Source organism: Monomorium pharaonis, chromosome 10 (genome assembly GCF_013373865.1).
Source record: "Monomorium pharaonis isolate MP-MQ-018 chromosome 10, ASM1337386v2, whole genome shotgun sequence".
NCBI classification, from domain to species: Eukaryota; Metazoa; Arthropoda; class Insecta; order Hymenoptera; family Formicidae; genus Monomorium; species Monomorium pharaonis.
Window position 1 is genome coordinate 16395257 of NC_050476.1, and position 21665 is coordinate 16416921.

The 21665-nt window shown below is 29.8% G+C and overlaps 3 protein-coding genes across 6 annotated transcripts in view; 2 read left to right on the plus strand and 1 right to left on the minus strand.

The window, feature by feature from the left end:
- The window catches only part of LOC118647631, a 377709-nt gene that overhangs the window by 31557 nt on the left and 324487 nt on the right, over positions 1–21665 (plus strand). The window lies entirely within an intron of this gene.
- On the plus strand, positions 1293–3310 carry LOC118647641 (myb/SANT-like DNA-binding domain-containing protein 3). 3 transcript variants are annotated; one of them, XM_036292907.1, is made up of 4 exons: positions 1293–1602; positions 1723–1833; positions 2042–2109; positions 2204–3310. In XM_036292907.1, exons 1-4 carry the CDS (start codon positions 1317–1319, stop codon positions 2528–2530), a joined length of 792 nt encoding a protein of 263 aa, XP_036148800.1. In that variant the 5' UTR covers positions 1293–1316; the 3' UTR covers positions 2531–3310. The 3 variants fall into 3 exon arrangements, with proteins under 3 accessions (XP_036148800.1, XP_036148801.1, XP_036148802.1); XM_036292908.1 differs by having other exon boundaries at positions 1421–1602; positions 1734–1833; XM_036292909.1 differs by having other exon boundaries at positions 1480–1602; positions 1674–1833.
- Positions 3370–5247, minus strand: LOC118647638 (putative nuclease HARBI1). Its single transcript, XM_036292903.1, has 2 exons — positions 4179–5247; positions 3370–4083 (listed from the first exon to the last, which is right to left on the minus strand). The coding sequence occupies exons 1-2, from the start codon at positions 4444–4446 to the stop codon at positions 3497–3499; spliced, it is 855 nt and encodes a 284-aa protein (XP_036148796.1). The 5' UTR covers positions 4447–5247; the 3' UTR covers positions 3370–3496.

The window sequence follows — 21665 nt, forward strand, 5'->3', positions numbered from 1 at the left end:
TTATTTGAAAAATTCTAGCAACTTCTTTCATTAATTCTCCGAATATGTTACTACCTTGATCAGAGAGCAGTTCTGCGGGTGAACCAAAAGTGTAAATAAATTTATTGATAATTATATCGGCTATTGTTGTGCTACTTGTATCTGATAATGGATATGCCGTGCAAAACTTCGTCAGCTGATCTTGCGTAGTTAGTATATATTTATTTCCGTTTTCCGTTTCTGGTAGAGGTCCTACAATATCTATTGCAACTTTTTGAAAAGCTTCGCTTGGCGTATCGGTAATTAACATAGGAGCTTTCGTTTTTTCACGAACTAATTTTCGTTTTTGGCAATCGTGACAGGTTCTTACATAATTCTTAACATCTTGTTTCATGCCGTCCCATGAATAATATTGTTGTATTCGCTTTAAAGTTTTAGTGATACCTTTATCACCACCGATTTTTGAACTATGTAATTCCTTGAGAATGTCCTGTTTCATTTTTGGATCAATAATTTCCTTGGGTGTGGACTCGAGTAAAAATACTTGTATTGGCGTATCCTTGAATAAATATTTAATCATTTGAGTTATTTTTGATTTATTAGTGATATTTCCTATGGGTGCTATTGATATTATTCTTTGATTGTGCGAAATAACATATTCTTTTAATTTAATTAAACAGTTAAATATTGTTTCTAATTTTATGGGTATTTGATTATTTTCTCGCGTAATAAGATTTATTTCAGTTGAGCGTTTCTTTTTTATTACGTTAATATTTCCTGGCGTAAATGTTATATTTTCTACTTTATTTCCGTCTGTTTCCGATAATTTAATTTTAATTTTAATTTTTGGAGAAGAATTTGTCTCTGTTACTAATAGTCCTTGTACTTTGCCTGAAATTTGTGGAATTATATTGTCTGTTTTCCATAATTCATCATTTAAAGCATGTTGCAAAAATAAACTGTAACTAAGATTTTTACTACTGCTAGTTGAAGCTGTGGCTTGTAAAATTGATATTTGTGGTATTCTAGAAAGAGCATCTGCATTAGGCCCAGTTTCACCAATTTGAGTTTAAACTAAGTTTAGCTAAACTGCCGTTAAATTTAACGCTATAGTTAAACCAAGTTAAACTTCTGTTGCGTCCCACAACTCATTTTTAACGAAACGTTACCTAAACCTATAATCTATTCAAAGAAACTCTGCAGCATAGAATATGATTGGTCAATTTCCAATATAAGGGAAAAGATCGAAGAGACGGAAATATTGTTATTGCACGTAATAGTGAGGTTATAAGTTGTATGAAGTTGTAAATATTTCATTATATTTAGTGTTATTAAAAATGTCCGAAATAAAAAAAAGAGAAAGACTTCCAAACTTTTCAAATACTGAAAAGCTCAAAGTAATAGAATTAATAGAAAAATATAAGAACATAATAGAAAATAAAAAAACGGATAACATTAATTTGAAAGAAAAAGAAAAATGTTGGCTAAATATATCAAAAGAGTATAATAGTAGTAATAACTCAGTATATAGAGATGTAGCTTCCTTAAAAAGCTGTTGGGATAATTTAAAAAAGAAAACACGAAAACATTATGCTGAAATTAGAAATGAAGTTTTCAAGACAGGTAAGAAAAGTGTTATACATATATAGTATTAATTTTGTTTCTTAAATTTATATTAAAATATATATTAAAAGTACTAGATTGTTGTACACATGTCACATTGAATAATTTTTTTTAATACATGTGGTGGAAAGATGAACATAAATGATGATCCCATTGCTGAAAGGATTAAAAGTATCATTCAGCCATCAATAGAGGGTTTAACAAATAACTTTGATAGCGATAACATTACAGGTATGCTATAGAATAATTTAATATATTTCTTGTAACATTTTAAATTAATACGACGTGTCGTTTTTTTAATAATAAAAATAATATGTGTGTATTATTCAATTATGTAAATAAAAGATATATCTTTTTAAGTAATAACTAATAAAAAATAACATTAATTTTTTGTTAGTATTAATTTATATATGTAATTAATATATATTTCATATTTTAGGCATCGCAGAAACAAATACATCACAATGCAATGAAGAATCAGAAGGTGAAAGCTGTTATCAATATGAGGTACGTATCTTGTTTAAAATTATTTATTATCTAATATTTTAAATATTATAGAAAAACTATTATTTAAAAACTTATATTTATATTTGTCTCACAGATACTCGAAGATTCAAGCAATTGGACTGATTGGACACCAACGAAGTTATGCTCTGAGAAGAGTAAAGAGTTGCAGGTTTCGGACAATCTTGAAACTGAAGAAACTGAAGAATTAATATTTGAGGATGTTGAAAGTGTTTTCGATAAGGAATTTTCAAAAGAAAACAATCCAGTAACAAATAAGTTACCACAATCAAATTTAAAGTATAAAAAATCGAAAAAGACCAAAGCAGCTGCAAAAAAAACTAATGAATTGGATATTTTGGTACAATCCAAAGTAGAACCAATAGAAATAATGAAAGAAGAAATTAAAAAAAGTCAGCTTTAGAAATAATTATCTATAAAACGTTAGAAAAAGAACAGCTTAATATTAAAATTCTGAAAAAACGGTTAAATTCTGATAAAGATTAAATAAAATAATTTTTTCTTTAATTCTCATAGTTCTAGTTTGGATTGTGCCAAAATAACCGAATTGTATCGAAAGCTGCAATTTTTTTTTAATATAAAAAAGTTTATATATTCGTTGCAATATTTTTTTCTTTTTTTTTTATTAAAATATTTTATAGCAGAGATCATAATATTTGTTTTTATGAAACCTCTGAGGAGAGTCGCTTAATTTTATTGTTAGTATTAAGTTTGTGTATGTTCCTTTTATATAGTTCCTAGTTTTTTATTTTTTAATTTTATTTTGTTTTTTTATATTAGATTTTATTGCAGGGATTGCAATTATTTATGTTAGTGTTAAAGTTCTGAGAGTCATAAAATGTAAGTATATAAGATTATTTATGTATTCGTAGAAATATTCTTTTAATTTGGTTTTTGCTTTATTCTTTATTTTTAAAAAATTTTTTATTAAAATATAGGATGAAGGAATACAATTACATTATTTGTATTAATATGATAATCTCTAAAGAGAGTCGCATCTTTGGTTTTTTTATTCCTACTAACATAGTTTTGTAGACTTTGTTCACTAAACGAGAAGTCAAAGGACTTTGATCAGCAGCAAAATTGGTTGCTTACATTAAACTAAAAAAAATAATGTGTTATAAAACATTAATATTTTATGTATTGATTTTTAAAAAGTAAATTATAACATAATTTTTGCAAATATAAAAAAATTGTTAATTTATTGTTCCTATAATCTAATTTTAAGAAAAATTTATATAGAAAATATGTTTATTTTATAAATATATATTTTATTATTATATCTACACCCATTTAATAATAAAATATTAAAAAAATTTTAATCATAAAGATAAACTATTAGTAAATACATAATTTAATGGTTTTTTTCTTACCTTCGGAAATAATCGTTGATTAATAGACGTTGTATCTCATTATTACCAGGTACATCATTTCTATAAACTATATTGCCTTCTTGTAATATATTTTCCCATGGGACGGGCAATTGCAGTGCAGGATCGTTTGGTGGTAATGCATCACCAGTTTGCCGAGCAATATTATGCAACACAGCAGTTGCAACAATAACGGGTAAAACTTTGTCTACCTTTTGAAATCGAAATCCAACTGCTAAAATTGGAAATCTTCTTTTCCATATACCGAATACACGCTCGATTGTATTCCGTGTTCGTATATGCGATTCATTATATAGTTGCTCCATACGAGTGCGCGGATTTTGTAAAGGAGTCATAAAATAAGGACGAAGAGCATAACCACCATCTCCTAATAGGAAAGAATTCCCAAATGTTCCAGCTTCGAATAAAGCACGTATTCTGCAATTATTAAATATTGTGGCATCATGCACTGATCCTTGCCATCGACCCACAATATCAATTATCTCTAAATTTGCATTACAAATTGCTTGTACATTAATGGAAAAATATCCTTTTCTGTTTCTATAATACTCTGCATCATTTCCACCTGTAATAAGTGCAATAAATAATTTATTAATAAAAGTAAATAAAATATATATAAAATATATTAAAAATACATTCTATGAATTATATTTTACTAACCAAATGACTGTACTTTTACATGAGTACAATCAATGCAGCCTATTACTCTAGGAAACCTTGCAATATTGAAAAATTCAACTTGTGTTTTTTTTATTTCCTCAGGCAATATAGGAAATTTTATATAACGTGGTCGAAGACGAGCAATAGCTTTAGTCACTCGATGAACAATTCTGTGACAGCTTGATTTACTTATTCCACCAAAATCCGCTGCCGTTAATAAATGACATCCCGTTGCATAAAACCTTAACGTCAAAAGAAGTTGATTCATTGGAGCTATAACATTGTTTCTATAGTAAACAAAAACAGTTTTATTATAATTTATTAATTATTTTAACTTATTGTTTATTTTTAGTAGTATAAAAAACGACATTCTAAAATTCTAAAGTAAATATTATACATAGGTTATAATATACTTTATATATAATCATAATAAATAATACTCAATTGTTTAATATAATTAATTTTTAAAATTTATTACTATTTTTGTTATTTGTTATTCTTTTTATAACATTATCTGTCAAAATACAAAAGTCTGATAATATTTCACATATTAACTTTATATATACTCACAGTTCTCCTTGATAAATTTCTTGTTCGATTTCTCTCAATATTGTATTAATTGATGCTTTTGATAAACGAAACCGAATATGAAAATCGACATCATCCAATTCTTCAAAATATGATGGTCGTCTCTTTATTTTTCTTGGTCGTCGAAGTCGTCGAGGTCGTCGATTGACAATGAAATTTTCTTCATCAGATGATGATAGTATATACGCTAAAGCCATAATTTTAATCAATACACATATTTTTATTTGTCACTTTCAAATTTTTAATTACTTGACGATTATTTTTCTCACTAGCGAAATAACAATGCTATATACATAACCTAAACAAATTTTTGACACTGAAATAAACCTCGTTTAGATTCCTAAACGCTCAAAATTCACCGTTTAACTTTAACGTAAGAAATCGATGTTAACGTAAGTTTAAAGAAGCTGTGGAACGTAATATTTTCTTTAAACCAAGTTTAATGACTTAAACTCCGGTTAAACTAAGTGGTGAAACTGGGCCTTAGTGTTTTGCTTTCCCTCTTTATATAAAACTTCGTAATTGTATTCTTCTAATTTTAATCGCCATCGCATTAAGCGAGATGATGAGTCTTAACATTAAAAAGCCAAATTAATAGTTTGTGATCAATAACTATTTTAAATTTTTTTCCATATAGGTATGGTCGAAAATGTTTTGTTGCCCATATTATAGCTAAGAGTTCTTTTTCCGTGGTGTCATAATTACGTTCCGCTTTATTTAGTGTTCGAGAAGCGTACGCGATTGGAAGATCATTTCCTATTTTTCCTTGTGATAAAACCGCACCGATTCCTTCGTCGCTCGCGTCCGTAGTATAAATTCTTTATTAAAATCTGGATATTGTAGAATAGGTTCGCTTAATAGTAATTCCCTGATTTTCTCAAAGTTTATTTGTTGTCGCATTTCCCATTTAAGTGGAATGTTTTTCCTCAGAAATGACGTAAATGGTTGAGTGATTGAACTAAAATCCTTAATAAAACGTCGATAATACCCTACAAGTCCGAGAAATTGCTTAAGTTCTTTATGGTTCTTTGGGACAGGATATTCTTTTACTGCTCTCACCTTTTCTGGGTTAGGTTTTACTCCTTTGTCCGAAATTACATGACCTAGGTAAATCAATTCTTTTTTGAAAAATTCACACTTATCCGGTTGAAGACTAAGGCCTGCTTCTCTTAAGCGTTGAAAAAGTTTATTGAGTTTTAATTTATGTTCTTCTAAAGACTGTGCATATATGACAATATCGTCTAGATAAACAAAACAAACATTTCCTTGTAAGCCCGTTAAAACATTATCCCACACAGCACACTTTATCCAGACGATATCCCAAATTATCCCAGACAGACGAAGGCGATCCCACGGATATCTCAATGAGTAGTTCTAGGGATATCCTACAAAAATATCTTAAAATATCGTAAAATATCTTAAGATATCATATAATGTCCCATTAATATATTTCGATATCCCCCAAAATATCTTAAAATATTATAAGATATTGTAAGATATTTTATAATATCTTACGATATCCTATTACATCCAGATAATATCCCATCATATCTTTTATCTCTATACTGAAAAAAAAATTTGGTTGAATTAACTGGAATGTGAACTAACGATTCGGATTCTAGTTGAATTTACCAAATTTCTAATTAATTTAACAAAAATTCTTGTTGAATTAATTGGAAATCTGGTCAGATCAACTAGAAATCTGAACGGTTAGTTCAATTCCAGTTAATTCAACAAGACTTTTTTTCAGTGTACAATTAATTAATAGAGCGTAAATCAAGTGTAAAAGGAAAAGTGAATTATAATGTAATAAAAGAGTGAGAAAAGCGTTAATTAAATCTCTAAGAAACGTAAATTAAAACAGAACATAAAGAAAGCACATTTATCGAAACAATGTGGTATATACACTGAGAAAAAAAATTTGTTGAAAAACGCAAAATGTGTTTAATTGAACTAAATTATTTAGTCCGATACGTCCAACTAAACATTATTATAATGATACAAAATAATTTGTTACTACTGTAAACAAAACACTATTTAAATCAACAAAATTGAGAGTTTAGTGAAAAATATCATAATACAGTATTTTTTACAAATGTATTTGTGTTAAATGCAAAAACATTTTTTATTTTAACTAAATCTTAATTCCAATCAACAATACAACTTTGTACTTAAACGAAAAATTACTTGAAACAACATAAATAGTTTAATAAATACAAATCCAGTTTTACTTATTAAAATATAGTTAAAATTCATATTCACAAAAATATAAAGCAACTAACATGAAGTCTGTATAAAAAAAAAGATAGATATAATAAAATATGCATTTGATATTAATGAAAGCTTTGTTAAATGACTTCGATACACAGTTTGTATATATATTGATTTACTTTATCGAACAGTTAAGATAATCAGTGCATATGCACATTTTGTTATTTTGACAAAATGTTTTATATAACAAGCAGAGATTTTTTTTATTAAAAAAAACAATTTGTTAAAAAAATCTTGCATTATGTTAAAGCAACTGAATTTTTATTACAAAAATCGAATACATAAGCATCTAACAAAATATAAGTAAAAGTAACTGAATATCCGCTCAATATAACTAACTGTTTTATCAAATAAGTGCAATAAATCGTCATTAAAACAATTGATTGGGATTAACAAACAAATTTCCTTATTAATCTGAAAAAGATTATTATTCAATTAGCAAAGATACTATTTACTAAAATGTAGAATTTGTCAAAAGAACACAATATTTACGTTGAACAATGTAAGATTTTTCGAGGAATTAAATATTATATTAAGCCGTAGAATAACTTTGTTATAATATAAATTATATTTGTTGAAAGAAAAGTTTAATAAGTTTAATATAAAGATGTAGGTGGTATATATAAAAACATTTTTGTTCATTAATTATAACTTATATAATTTATTAAAGATTTTTGAATACATAAGCTTTAAATATAAATTTGCATAAATTTAAGTACATTTTTATACTTTTAATTATATTTATTCATATAAAATATATAAATTACTATCACTCATATAAAATATATAAATTACTATCACACATGAATATTTTGCGGAACATAAGAGAATAAATCTTCTAATTTAATGTATCTCCAAACAGATGTCTTAATCACTTCAAATGCGCAGTAATGTCTCTTAAAAACTTTAGTATAGAATTCGGTACATATAAATGTAATTTGACGCATATTGTTAATAATCATGTAATGAATTTCACCAAAGACAATAGTATTGTCATTCATATACATAGCTATAGCCATATTTTTGTGATAAATAATACCATTTAGTTTTATCCAAGTGTCAAGTATATATTCACATTGAATATTACATGGAAGTGTATTTTTGAAATCAAGATAATCAGGTAGATCAGTTAATTCTTGACGCAATGTAGGTCCTAAACTCAATCGATCAAAAAATCCTTTTTCTGTAAGAAATCTATGTGACAAAATAAGTTGATGTTTTAATGCTAAAGTGTACGGACAATTTCTGCGAGATTGTATAACCTTCGCATTCTCTTTAAATTGTTTGTGCTTTGCTTCAAAACGAAAGCAAAATAAGTGTTTAAGTGGTCCTAATCTTCTCAATAATCGGGGGTAATGTACGAGGAAATGATGTTTAGGTTTTAGTGGTTCTGCAAAAACATCCATATATAGTGAATGATGTTCCAATATTAAAGTTTCAAGGAGTTGAGTTGTTGCAAAAGTAAGAGACGAACTCATTATGATATTTATAATTTCCTGCAATACGAGAAAAATTTCCCAAGCGGTATTATTTACGGGCACTAGATCACCGATCAGAAGAATACCAAGATATTTAACTAAAAAAACTATTTCCGACGCTGAAATGATTAAATTTTGTGCATTAAGATCGTTGCTAGATATTGAGATTGGTTTATTCTTTTCAAAGTTTCGACAATCAAAATGCTGCAAGCCGGCATTTAAAATTTCAAGAGAAAAATAATGTTCTCTATTTATCAAAAAGTTTAAGATTTTAGCTATTTCGTATCTACATATTCCTTCGAATAAATCATGCATAGGACTTCCATTTTCTATAATGTGAAATTTTGGGATTTTATTAAAAACGCATTTAGTTTTCACTCCCATGGAGCAATCTTCACAATCTTTTAAATAATTTTGTTTAGTTCGTAGCATTTGAATATTTTCTTTTACTTGTTTGCGGCTTTCAATTTTTTCTACTGTACATATTCTACATACATATTGTGAATTAAAGCTTGTTGTAAAACCACAAATATCGTTCAAAGCTAGATTGTCACCAATAATCGCTAACAGAGAAAAATAAATCGTTCGTTGCTGGCCATCGACATTTACAATTAATCCGTACTTCCCAAGATCTGTTACTTGATTGATAATATTATGAAATGTTTTCATATTACCAGCAGTCTTGTGATCTTTCGTGTAATGAAGTTGAGCAAGAAATATATTTTCCAACATGCTACTAAATTCATATGGGATACATCCTAATAAAAAGTAGACGGCACCAAGCTTTCGTATATTAGCATGCGAACCAAGAGGATTATTGATCTCGACATCGTCAAAGTATAAGATCAACGGCAATACGGTTTTTCCCACAAATTCAGACTCAATGTTTTGCCATAATTCGCCTTGAATATTTGAAATTATTGATTTACTTGATTTGCATTCTTCAATGTGTTCTAAAATTGAAAATAAAACATTTGGTATTTCTAAAAATTTTTTTAGAACCATTTTCATCGATATTACTTGAATTTCTGAATTTGAAATAATAGCTTTACGTTTTCCCCCAATAAAGCGAGAACTTACTCGTGTATGAATTCTGACCGATTGTGGTTTTATCAGAGTATTTGCATTTTAAAAATATTTTAAACAGTGGTAATCGGATTGAAAATTATCAAAACCATGTTGCAATATTGTTAACATTTTAGTGAGATCTGAAAGAGTCTGTTTAACATCTTTAGAATTACATTTTTGCTTCAAAATCGGTATGAAAGTTAAATCATACAAATTCCTCAATTTATCTATCAACGTAGAAATAAGTGATCGTGTGAGACTTAACTCCGAGTAAAGTTGTGAAACAAACGATAAAATTTCTTTTTGTACTACAGATTTGAAAGTTTCAATATTAATAATTACAGGCTCGTGAAATGAACATTCCGGTGCAGATTGAATAATTGTATTCGAAGACATAAAATTAGAACCACTTAAACTTTCCAACTCTATAAGATTAGAAAAATTATTTTCAGGACTTCTATTCTGATCGATTTGTACTTTGCCGTTCAATCTTAAATGCCTTAAAAAAAAGTGTTTTTTATACGAATAAAAACTATTAAAAATTCTTGTACATCCTTTAATGCGACAATTGCAGACTGATGATATTAAAGTCTTATGGCGCAATTTGACATGTTTAGTAAGACAAGCTTCGGAATATAATTTTGTTTCGCAAAATGGGCACGGAATCATTTTCAATAGTGTCTTTAATCGAAAAAATTACAATAACAATTAAAAGCAAAACATTTTTGCATACACTTTATGTAAGACAATTAGAAGCAGAACTTTTTTCATACTCTTTATTTTATAGTATCTTTAAAAAGTAAAATTTTTTTAAAAGTAAACGAAGTTAAACAAAATTATAATTTTTCGCAGAATTTTAATGAGTATTTTCTCAAACTTATTATCAAAATTTAATAACAGAACTTTTTGGAGTTCTTTCCAGGATTGTATGCACAAAAACTTTTATCACGAGGAGAGTTTTAAATAAAATTTGTTTAAAAACTAAAACGTAGAGAAAATAAAGCTTTTTATGTCTGACTGTCTATGTGTCCTTATGTTGAAATGTCATATCACTTATTATTTCCGTTATATTCGGAGTCAATTTATCTAAACTATTTTCATAATTATATAAAACTTTTTGAAATAATAACCAAATGTGAGCGCTTTCAATCGGATATTCAACGTCGAATACTTGAAAGATTTTATAACACAAGTCTATAGCTTTTAGGGCTGACGGTACCTTGTACAAAGTGTCATCAACGGATATAAAAATATCAGAAATATCGTTGGATGGACCAACAGCAATGATAAAAGGTTGCAATGTAATTCCTAGATCTGCAGCTTTTTTTTCTGTTCTTGTACTTTTGTGATATCTGCTATTAACTGCAAAAAGTTATAATATAACAATTATTATGAAGCGTAGTAATCTTATACTGACAAATATTAATATTAATGATCATGATACTTACAGTAATTGAAATAATAATGCTGTCTTTACAATCAGGTATAGAGGGTTTCCACTAATTTTTTTTTAAACGAATTCGGCCTTTAGGTGGAAGTAGATACGAGAGAAGTTTTAATTGCAGAATAATTTTTGTATCTGTTTAATCAAATCATAATTATAATTACATAAAGTGAATATAATGTACATTTATTTAAAAATAAATATACCTACTGTCTGTCAATTCATCGCATTGGATTAAATCCATCAAAATTTGCATTGTCATCATCTTTCTTTGGTGGCCGAACAGTTAAAATTTTTGCAAAAAAAGTTTTCCAACTTTCCAATGTTAATTCTAACGTTGATAAATTTAGACAAGAGTAATCTTCTTCAATTAACGTATATGCATTTGGATGTTTGAGAATGGGCCAGTTTTCAAAAATTTGACTTAATTTTAAATCTCTGTTTGATTTTATACTTTTTCGTCGATATTCAGCAGTGAGTTTCCAATTTGTAAAAACAATTTCCCATGGCATCGAATGATTTTGCAGGCATGCTTTAGCTTCAAGAATAGCTTCTATAAAATGATAAAGAATTTAGTATGTAAACATTCCACATTAATTTAATGAATAAAACGTAATTTTGAGTTGACAGATATATAAATTTTTTTTAAAAAACTACCTTTATAGGTAGAATCATATATACTAAGACTTACCTTCATCTGAGTTCGAACTTTCAGTTTTATGATCTTGTAAATTATTTGTTAGTGGTTTCCATTCGTTAATAAGTTTCAAGGCACGTATTTTGTTCCGATACTTGTCCACTAATTTTCCACATGAAATTACCGATTTTCCAATTCGCGATAATTTTTAGGAATTGGGGAGATGTAGTATGTAGCTGTAGCTTCAGTGGGAAAAAGTTTTATTATTTCCTCTGCTATGTATAGAAAATCATCATTTTTCAAACTAAAAACATAAAATGAACAAATTATAACAAATAATAAACTATATATACATATGCTTATATGCACGTCTAATAAAGTATCGATTTTAACGCATTATTAACAAAATATAAAGTGACATTACTGGATGTCTTCATTCAGTAATTCTGTCAGAATAATGTCGACAACTAGCATTCTAGAATGTCGTGATAAAGACTTGGATTTTGTATAGGATTTTAGAATCGCTTTTCCTTGAATGTTTGTATGTAGAATTTTCTTGATATCGATAGCTTTCGTTTTTATAGCATACGTCAATTTTTTCGTTGAAGTGTTTTGTCTCTTTAAACTACAGATATCCTCAGATGAACTTTGTGATGAAAAATTATCTGACATTTCAGATACTTCTGTACTTGAAGTCATAACCTAATCATAATAAATAATAGTATTAATAAAAAAATAATGCAGTAAAATATAGAATAGAAATATACATTCTATATTTATAAAGTATAAGTAAGGAATGGAACAAGAAAAAGGAATGGTATAAGAAAACATAAATATTAATCAAGAAAGTAATTTTTCAAACTCGAAGGATTTAATTTCTAATACCTGTGTATATCAGAATGTGTAAAAAAATCTTTTTTAATTTTTATTATAATAGAGTTAACTTTAGGTATTAAAAAACTTTCTCAAATTTGATCCTTTTACCTCGATTTTTTAATTAATACATTTAAGAGTCTTATTTTCTTATTTAATTAACATGAAAAAAATAGTTTTGATTTTAATCATCGTAAAGAGACTTTGTTTTTAGAAAAAAACCTGTAAAAATACTGTCACAACTAAATAAGATAGAATTAAATAAAAAACAAAATCTAACATAATGTATCACTTATAAAATTAAGATAACATTTTTGAAAGATTTTTTCCTAATAAAAATAAGAAAAGATTTTTTCAAAAAATTAAAAATTTTTAATATAGTATATAATATATGTATGTATACTAACATTAGACATTTCTTCTTTCTTATACTCCGCCGTCCAATTTTTTAAAAATTCGATTTTTAATCCTATTTTAGGGATCATTTCTTTGATAAGCTCTGGGGTAAGATCAAGTAAATTTTCATCGCTAATTGCATTTTCTAAAAATTGAAAATATATAACTCCATTACTTCGAAGATTAAAAAAATTAGTGCAAAAAATAAAAAATGTAATGGATAAAATTAAATGTTTAGTTAAGTACAAGATACATTTTCATCAGATAAATAAGCTTTTGATTGACAAAATACTTTGATTTTTAACTTTTAACAAATTGTGTAAGAACGCGCATAAAAATGTTCGATATTTACTACAAAAGAAGACAAAATATTTCCGTATTTTTCAAATTAAATAATAAAGCATAGTGAGCTTTTTACTCAATTGACAAAAAATTTTGTTGTTGGAACAAAAATTTGGAACATTGGACAATTTGATTAAGGCATATTTAACTAAATATTTAGTAATTGCAATCAAAAATTGGTTGGTCAATCTCAACAAATTTGTGCGTTTTGCTTTCTCAATAGTATATTTACTTGGCAGAAATAACAACATAGTAATATCAATTATATTTTAACCAAATTATTTTAGGTCTAAGTAAAAAAGAAACAGTTCTTTCCGTATAATATATTTGACACCTACACGATATATATAATCAGAGAAAGAAGTGATATAAGCATACTACGTATATATATCATTATATATTGACATTTTTAATGTATACATTTTTTATGCAATAGAGAAGACAGTAATAAAAAGGTTACTAGACAATAAATTGTAATCAAATGAACAAAGAATAAAAAACTACATAGACAAATAAAATAAAAACTTACAGTTATAATTTTCGAAATTTAAGTCAGTTTTGCATAAATAAAACATCAACGTTTAAAACAAACATTACATAGAAAGACAGTGGATAATTTAAAAAAGTCATACATACCTTCGAGTATTTTTATATTTGATTCCACGGAATCTTTTAACCTCCACGAACGAATAATGTTTGCCATCTTTTTAACAGTATCACAATTTACGCACGCTCACAATAAAGAAACGATATATTCTGCTACGAAATCGCAAGCGTTTGGTAACTGCCTGCGAACGCACCGGCAATACGTGCTGACATGCACAGCACTGCGAAGTGATCTCGAGGAGCAAACGCGACGCGCGACGCTTCGTCTAACAATTGACGATTGGTTGTCTTTTATCTCGCTGTTACCGAGCTGACTGTAGCAGAAATGTTTTGTCTTAGCAACTAAAATTTGGTTGCAATATAAGTAATCAAATATTTTAGTGTTAATTTAAAAGTTCGTTTATTTAAGCAAAAAAATATTACATTTTGTAATTAAAAAAAATGTTTTTATTAGACAAGCAAACATTTTAATTAACAAATTGATATTATTTGATTACTTTTATTTCAACCAAAGTTAATTACTAATACAAAACATTTCTTGCTCAATACAAAGTATATAATTTAAAATATAGTATATTAAATTAATTATTACAACATAGTCTGCAGTTTTCAAACTACAAATAACATTTGTTTAATATTTTGTGTTGTAGACACAAAATTGTTATGTTTATTAATTATATTAACAAAATAAAAAATAAAAAGCTAAGTATTAAGTAAAATTAGCAAATATATAAAAAACAAAAAATTTTGGTAAAAGATACCGTAAGATTAAAAAAAATAAGAATTAAATAAAACATTTTTATTTTTTTAATTATATGTAAAAATTGTTGTTGGAGTAAACAGCAGAATTCGACTAATTTTAATTTTTTAAAGTAACAAACAGTTTTATATATCTTTAAAAACTTTTTGATAAATGAACTAAGCGTGCTAATAAAGCGCGATTAAAAATAAAATAAAATAATTGTTCTTTAACATTTGTAGGCTGATAAACTTAGTTGACTAATACATAATTTAGTTTAAAATTGAACAAAATTTAAATAGTTAAGTTACGAACTTTATTTAGTTGAAGAAAATACATAAAGCAATTGACATTTATATAAAAATGATGTAATATTTAATTGCATTCTTTAGTTGTTCATTAAAAAAAATATGTATTTTTAATTAAATGTTTTATTAATCAACTAAATCCGTATTTAGCCTAGAAATGTTAACAAACAATTATTTTATTTTATTTTTAATCATAATTAGTTTGTCCATCAAAAAGTTATTAAAGATTTATAATATTTTTTTGTTACTTTAAAAACTTTTAATTGACAAATTCTGTTTATTTTAACAAAATTTTGTATCTAACTGAACCGTTTGATTAAAAATACAAAATATTTATTAATACTTTCGATATCTTTTAGTCATTTCGATACTTAAAATTTAAATGAATATGTTACCTGGAAAATTAAATGACACGCAAAACCAAATAAATGTTATCAGTATTTCTAACAAAATAATTTGATTAAATTGGTTTAGTTAAAAAAATTTAATGCTTTATGAACCATACTTCTTTTAGTGCAACTAAATAATTGTTGAATCAACCATTGAATAAAGCAACTATACAAATTTAGTTGGTACAATCAATTTTTTTTCTCAGTGTATTAATAATACTAAAAAATTATAAAAAATGACATTAAAAAATTTGTCTGATTTTATACAAACAGAGCAAAAACAAACTTTTTAATAAGTTATTTCACATGCTATTTTTCACGCATATGTAAAAATAAATAAAAAACTAAAACTTCATATTTATTCATAAAAATATAAATTAACTATACATAATTTTATCCTTCTGATAATATATATTGTAATGATATGTATGCATAACAAATATGTATGCATAGACAAGAAGTGTTCATGGATTATCACGTGATGTTAGGATGCGTACGGTCTTCGAAGTCAAGCAACGTCGGCGATGGTTGACACTTGGATGGGTGACCGTTTTTTCAGATATAGAGATTAAACATGCTTTTACGGATACGACTGTGACTTGGCTGAAACATGTTGTTATAGTCTTCTTCCTCTTACAAGATTACCGTAAAAATAATTAGAATTTTTTATATTTTGTTCAAGTTTTTTTCAATTCTTAGAAACTCCTAAAAATAATTAGAAATATTCAAAAATTTTCTAAATTAATCAAAATTTTTCATTTTTAAAGTTTTTCCGAGAAACGTTTTAATTCTTATAAAAAATCGGAATATTTATGAGAAATCCTAAAAAAAAATTTTTTAACTTTGACAAATTTTTTCACGAGGGTATATTACGATATCTCAGGAAATCCCTTGGACATCCTCTGGATATCGTTTGAGACATCTACAGGATGTCAAATCGGTGGACATTTGTGCATCCCTTGGATATCCCTTGGATATTGCAGACGGTCCATGGATATCTAACGATATTGCGCAATCCCAAAATGATATCCCAGGGACATCCCTAAGATAAAGTGTGCTGTGTGGGATCCATCAAACGTTGAAACGTTGCGGGGGCATTTTTTAATCCAAAAGGCATTTTTTTATATTCATAATGACCGTTAGGTGTACTAAAAGCCGTTTTTATTGCATCCCGTGGATTCATCGGAATTTGGTGAAAACCTGAAGCTAAATCAAAGCATGAAAAATATCTAGCTTTTCCTAATTGATCCAAAATGTCTGTTATATTAGGCAATGGGTATGCATCTCCCACTGTTTTATCATTTAATTTCCTAAAGTCTATTACTAATCTCCATCGTTTATTACCGTCTGCATCAGGCTTTTTTGGTACTACCCATAATGGCGAATTAAATGGTGAAATAGAAGGTTGAATTATATCTTGTTCGAGTAGTTTGTTAATTTGTTGTTTAATTTCCTCTTTGTGAACAGGGGGGTATCTATATTGTTTAACAATTATAGGAACATTGTCTGTAGTAGGGATAGAATGTGTAATTCTATTTGTTCCTTTTAATTTATCTCCCGGCAAATGGAATACATCATTATAATTTTCAATAATAGGTAATATAGAAGATTCTTCTTCCTTATTCAAATGATTTAATCGTAGGTTTTCTTTTAATATTTTTAATCTATCCGTTAAATTACTTGAGATCACCGAATTTATTATGTATGTAGAGCTGTCCCTCGGGTTCGTGTCGATTAACACTGGCTCCACATCAATTAAAGGTGTCTCGATATTTATTTCGTTTTCTGTCGTGTTGACTAAATATGTATGTACGTTACCGTTGTTTACTTTCACAACGCTATCTATAAGAAAGACGCCTTGTGTTATTTCCTGTCGATTTATCAGTCCGTTATCGATATTACTTTGCTTAGTTTTAATTACACACGGATACATGCTTCTAGCTGGCACAGTTATTAAATTACTATATTCCAACGAGTATACTTTATTATTCCGGATTGTAACTTTTGGTTTTTCGAAATCTATTTTCGCGTTTTCGAGGCGTAAGAAGGTTGAGCCTATTATGCCTTGTTCCTTTAGTGGAAAATTACTTGATACTACATGAAATTCGTAAGTGCCATTTTCTGAATTTAAATACGCGGTTCCAAGCGTTTGTTGTTTTTCTTCCGTGATGCCCTGTATTTCTACCTTTCTGTCTTGATATACTAAAGTGTCGCGGAGTAAAGCGTTTGCTTTTATGATATTTATATCAGCTTCCGTGTCTAATAAGAATCTGTCTGTTGGATTTCTAAGTTCGTTGAAGGGGATGGAAATGACATTTCGAGAACTTGTTCGGATTGTGTATGTTCGGACGCTGGTTCTATCAGGTGAATCGGATTTGCGCGACTGGATGATTGGCCTTGGCGTTGCGCGCTCTTCGCTTGGCCTTGATAGTTTAAATTAGGTTGGCTATTATTTTGACGATAATTATTTGATGAATTATTTAAATTATAACGATAATTATAATTTTGTCCGTTATTTGCTTGATATCTATTAGCTTGAGTATTATCATTAAATTTATTTTTCGAACTATCGAAATTTTGCACAGAATCACGTCCATTATGATGATTATTGTATGGAAAATTTTGACCTGTGTTTTTATTTTGTGTATAAAAAGTCTTTTTTCTACATTCACTTTCGGAATGGCCTATTTTTTTGCAATAATTACAAGTTACATAGCCTGGTTTATTAAAATTATTCACTCTAAATCTTTCTGCATGATATTGTGATTTTTTAATAAATCTTATAGTCCCTTCTATTGGGGAAAGAATAATGGCGTCGGTGAGAACGGGTGTGAATTTGGAAGCTCCAAAGTAAGGAGCAGTGAAGTGATAATGGAGGTGAGAGGGAGAGTAGGAAAGTGAAAATTCGGGTAGAAGAGGACGAGTGGTGGTCGGGCGATTGGAGGGAAGCAGGAGGACGGCGGAAAAGAAAAGATATGAAAAGATATCGTGGTGGAGTTTGGGAGATGAGAGGAAAGAATGTGGAGTGAAGTAGCCGTGGAGAAGAAGAGGACAGTGAGAGGGCGCTGAGAAGAAAGGAAAAGCCGGTTGGCAGGAGATGAAGACGGGAACGAGGAAGATGACGAGGAGAGGAGAGATGGCGCGGATGGAGAAGATGGTGGAAAACAGATTGGCAGGAGTGAGGCGGCAGACGGTAGCGAGCTTTGGGAACGCAGATTCTCACAGCACGTGGTCCGTCGAAGGAAAAGATAGCCGACGCAGAAACAGTAATAGCAGAGTGAGAGAAAGCAGATGAGGTGAAAATAGAGACAGAGATGAAATGTAATGATGAGGAGAAGAGAATGGGATAATGAAGGAGACGGAAAAGGACAGAGTGAGGGAAAAAAGTGCGGTCGAGAGGAGGATAGAAGAGATTGGAAGAGAAGTAAGAAAACAGAGTGAAAATGCCAAAAGGGTTAAAAGAGGTTAGGAAAAGATTTAGAAGTCTGGAGGCGAGACTGGAGAGGTGGCAGACGGGAGAAGAGGACTTGGATCCAGACGAGGAAGAAAAGAGGGGAAGAAAGGTATGGAGAAGCGGCCAGGGAGAAAGAAGAGGAAGCAGAGGGGAAGAAAAGACGGTCGGATGGAGACAAGCGGAGAAGAGGCGGAAAGGGAACAAGGAGCAAAGAAAGTCGGTGTAGAGAGGGAGCGGAGTGGAGGGACGATGGAGACTGGTGGGGGGAAGGAAGCAGAGACAAGGAAGCAGGACAGGAAGAGACGGCAAGGAGGAGGGAGGAAGTGACAGGGAGGAGGAGGGGGAACAGGAGGATAGGCGGATTGCAAGAAGGAAAATAAGAGTTGTTTTTGGTTATAGGTAGGAGTTAAAAAGGAGGTGAGAACAGGAATAGAAACTGGAGAGAGGAGAGACAGAGGGTAGAGGAGGAGGCGGAGGATGACGGAGCCAGAAGAATTGGAGTTCGGGAGAGGACAGTTAGATGGAATGAGAGGGGAGCAGAGAGGAATTAACTTGGAAGCGGCAGTGAAGGCATTTGGAGAAGGGAGCGAGAGGGGATAAAGAAGGATAAGGAAGGGGAGAGAGGGAGAAAGAGGTATGGAGGGTCCGTGGAGGGGAGGAGGGGTATACGTCTGTGGGGCTGCTCAAGGGCCAGGTTGGTAGGAGGAGATTAGACATGTAATATATTATAATGAGATATTGATAGGGAAGAAGTTGGGGGACAGGTGGACTTCCGTTTCGTTTACAATTGTGTTTGTCTTGTTATTGTATATTTTGTTCCTGTGTTGTATTATATATTTTATATATGTTATATCTTTATATGTATGGCTGATATGTAGAGGAGTATGAATGTATGGATAAACGGCTTGCTAGTGAAAGAGAAGAACGGTCAAACAGATGGAAGAGAGAGGAGCCGAGGAGATCAGAGAGGGAGAGGGAGAGACAAGGAGGGGAGGTTAAGAGGAGCAGGAGAGTGAAAAGAGCAGAGAAGAGCGTAAGGAGTCGGGGGGGCTCAACAGCACGGAAAGTAGAGAGATGACAGAGAGACGGCAAGTTGGGAAGAATGAGAGGTGGAAGGAGAATAATGATTTAATTGATTGTCTTAGGAGGAGAGGCAGGAAAGAAGGAGAGACGGCGAGAAAGCATGAGGGGAAGGAGACGAAGAGGCGGAGAGAGCAGAGGGAGACAGGAGAAAGAGGAGAGGAGGAGAGGCCCCTTGATGAAAAACGGAAAGAGGAAATCAAGGAGGAGAAGTAGAAGGAAGAGAGCAGAGATGAAGAGAGATGAATGGAAAAAGGACAATGAAGAAGGGGCAAAAGAGAGGAGAGAGTGGGATTAGGGGATGGGGAAAAGGGGATAAGGGCGTGCGAGGGGGGGGGGGTGTTAGAATGTAAGGGTCGCAAATGGCCAGGTCGGTTCGGGAGTAGAGAGGATACAACTGTGAACGGTTCGGGAACGCTCCGTGGAAAAAGCGCCTTGTAACCCCATATTGGGACACAATAAAGTCTATATATATATATATATAGTCCCTTCTATTGCGTCTTCCAAAGTGTTAAATTTTTGTGCTAGAAGATGTTGTCCGACGCTTCTATCCCAAATAGCACTGGATGTTCCAAGGACGTTCATTTTAAGTCCAATTCAGGTCCGCATGTCCATGGACATAAAATGGACATTCATAGGATATCCATTATTGGAATTAAAACGGATGTTCTATTCAGAACGTCCTATGCTCGATATCTGATTTATGTCCGCACTTGGATCTTACTTTTATATAATTTATCTTTATTATTTTTATTATGTAATCTGAAAGAGATATTGTAAATTATATATATATTATTTACAATATTTCTAATTAACATTAATTTATAAATAATAATAAATTATATTATTTTTAAATTTTAAAAGGTTTATTTTAATTGTTCTACTTTTAGATATAATATGAAATATGTAATATGAAATAATACGTATTATTTTTTATTTATTATTAACATTATTAATTATTGATATTTTTTTAAATGTTTGTTATAATATATTATTGTTTCCTTTTTGTTTTTTATCGTTTTGTTTTTAATTTTTGTTTTTTTTTCTTTTTTTTTCATTTCTTTTTCCGACCAAAAGAGGGATACAGCAATTGGTCTGAGTCAAGCGTTGTCTCTTTAGTTAGACCTAGTTTACACCGAGCACTTGGTACGCGTATCAAATAGTAAATAACTAGTGAATGTGTTTAATCATTGGCTGATCAGCTTAAATTCACTACTTGATACGCGTACCAAGTGCTCGGTGTAAATTAGGGCTCTGTCTAATCAGTAGCATAATGGGCGCCGACAACGAAAGAAATTGACCCGGACCATGTCTCCTCTTTGTCTTTCTGCCGGACACTTTTCAAGAGCTTTTTGCAGAAAATGCGCAGTCCATGCTTTATGTCAATGATTTTTACAAAATTTGGATTAACACACTATTGCAGCAAGCTCTTTAATTGAAAAAGGCCCAAAAGAAATAATTAAACCATAATAGGTCCAAAATTTGGTTTATTTCGGACTTTCTATGAATGTCCGAAATTGTGACAAACGTATATCCCATGGACGTCCATTAAAGGACTTTCTATAAACGTACAAAGTTGTGCCAAACGTATATCCTATGGACGTCTATCGAATGTCTGACGGACCTTATTTGGACTCTTAATGGACGTCCGAATGTCCAGAAACGGATATCCATTGGACATACAATGGATGTCCTTGTGCTATCTGGATGTAATCCGCCTAAAAAGTGGTCTATTAATTTATTGGTTGCGAAAACTCTTAATCCCGCTTTAAAAACGCTTAAACTCTTGCTGCCTGGTCAGGGTAATTAGATAT

Coding starts and splice junctions, on each gene's coding strand:
- LOC118647638 (XM_036292903.1), bottom strand. CDS start 4,446: ATGAATCAACTTCTTTTGACGTTAAGGTTTTATGCAACGGGATGTCAT. Junction 4,084..4,178: donor TGTAAAAGTACAGTCATTTG/GTTAGTAAAATA, acceptor CACTTATTACAG/GTGGAAATGATGCAGAGTAT.
- LOC118647641 (XM_036292907.1), top strand. CDS start 1,317: ATGTCCGAAATAAAAAAAAGAGAAAGACTTCCAAACTTTTCAAATACT. Junction 1,603..1,722: donor AAATGAAGTTTTCAAGACAG/GTAAGAAAAGTG, acceptor TTTTTAATACAT/GTGGTGGAAAGATGAACATA. Junction 1,834..2,041: donor TGATAGCGATAACATTACAG/GTATGCTATAGA, acceptor TTCATATTTTAG/GCATCGCAGAAACAAATACA.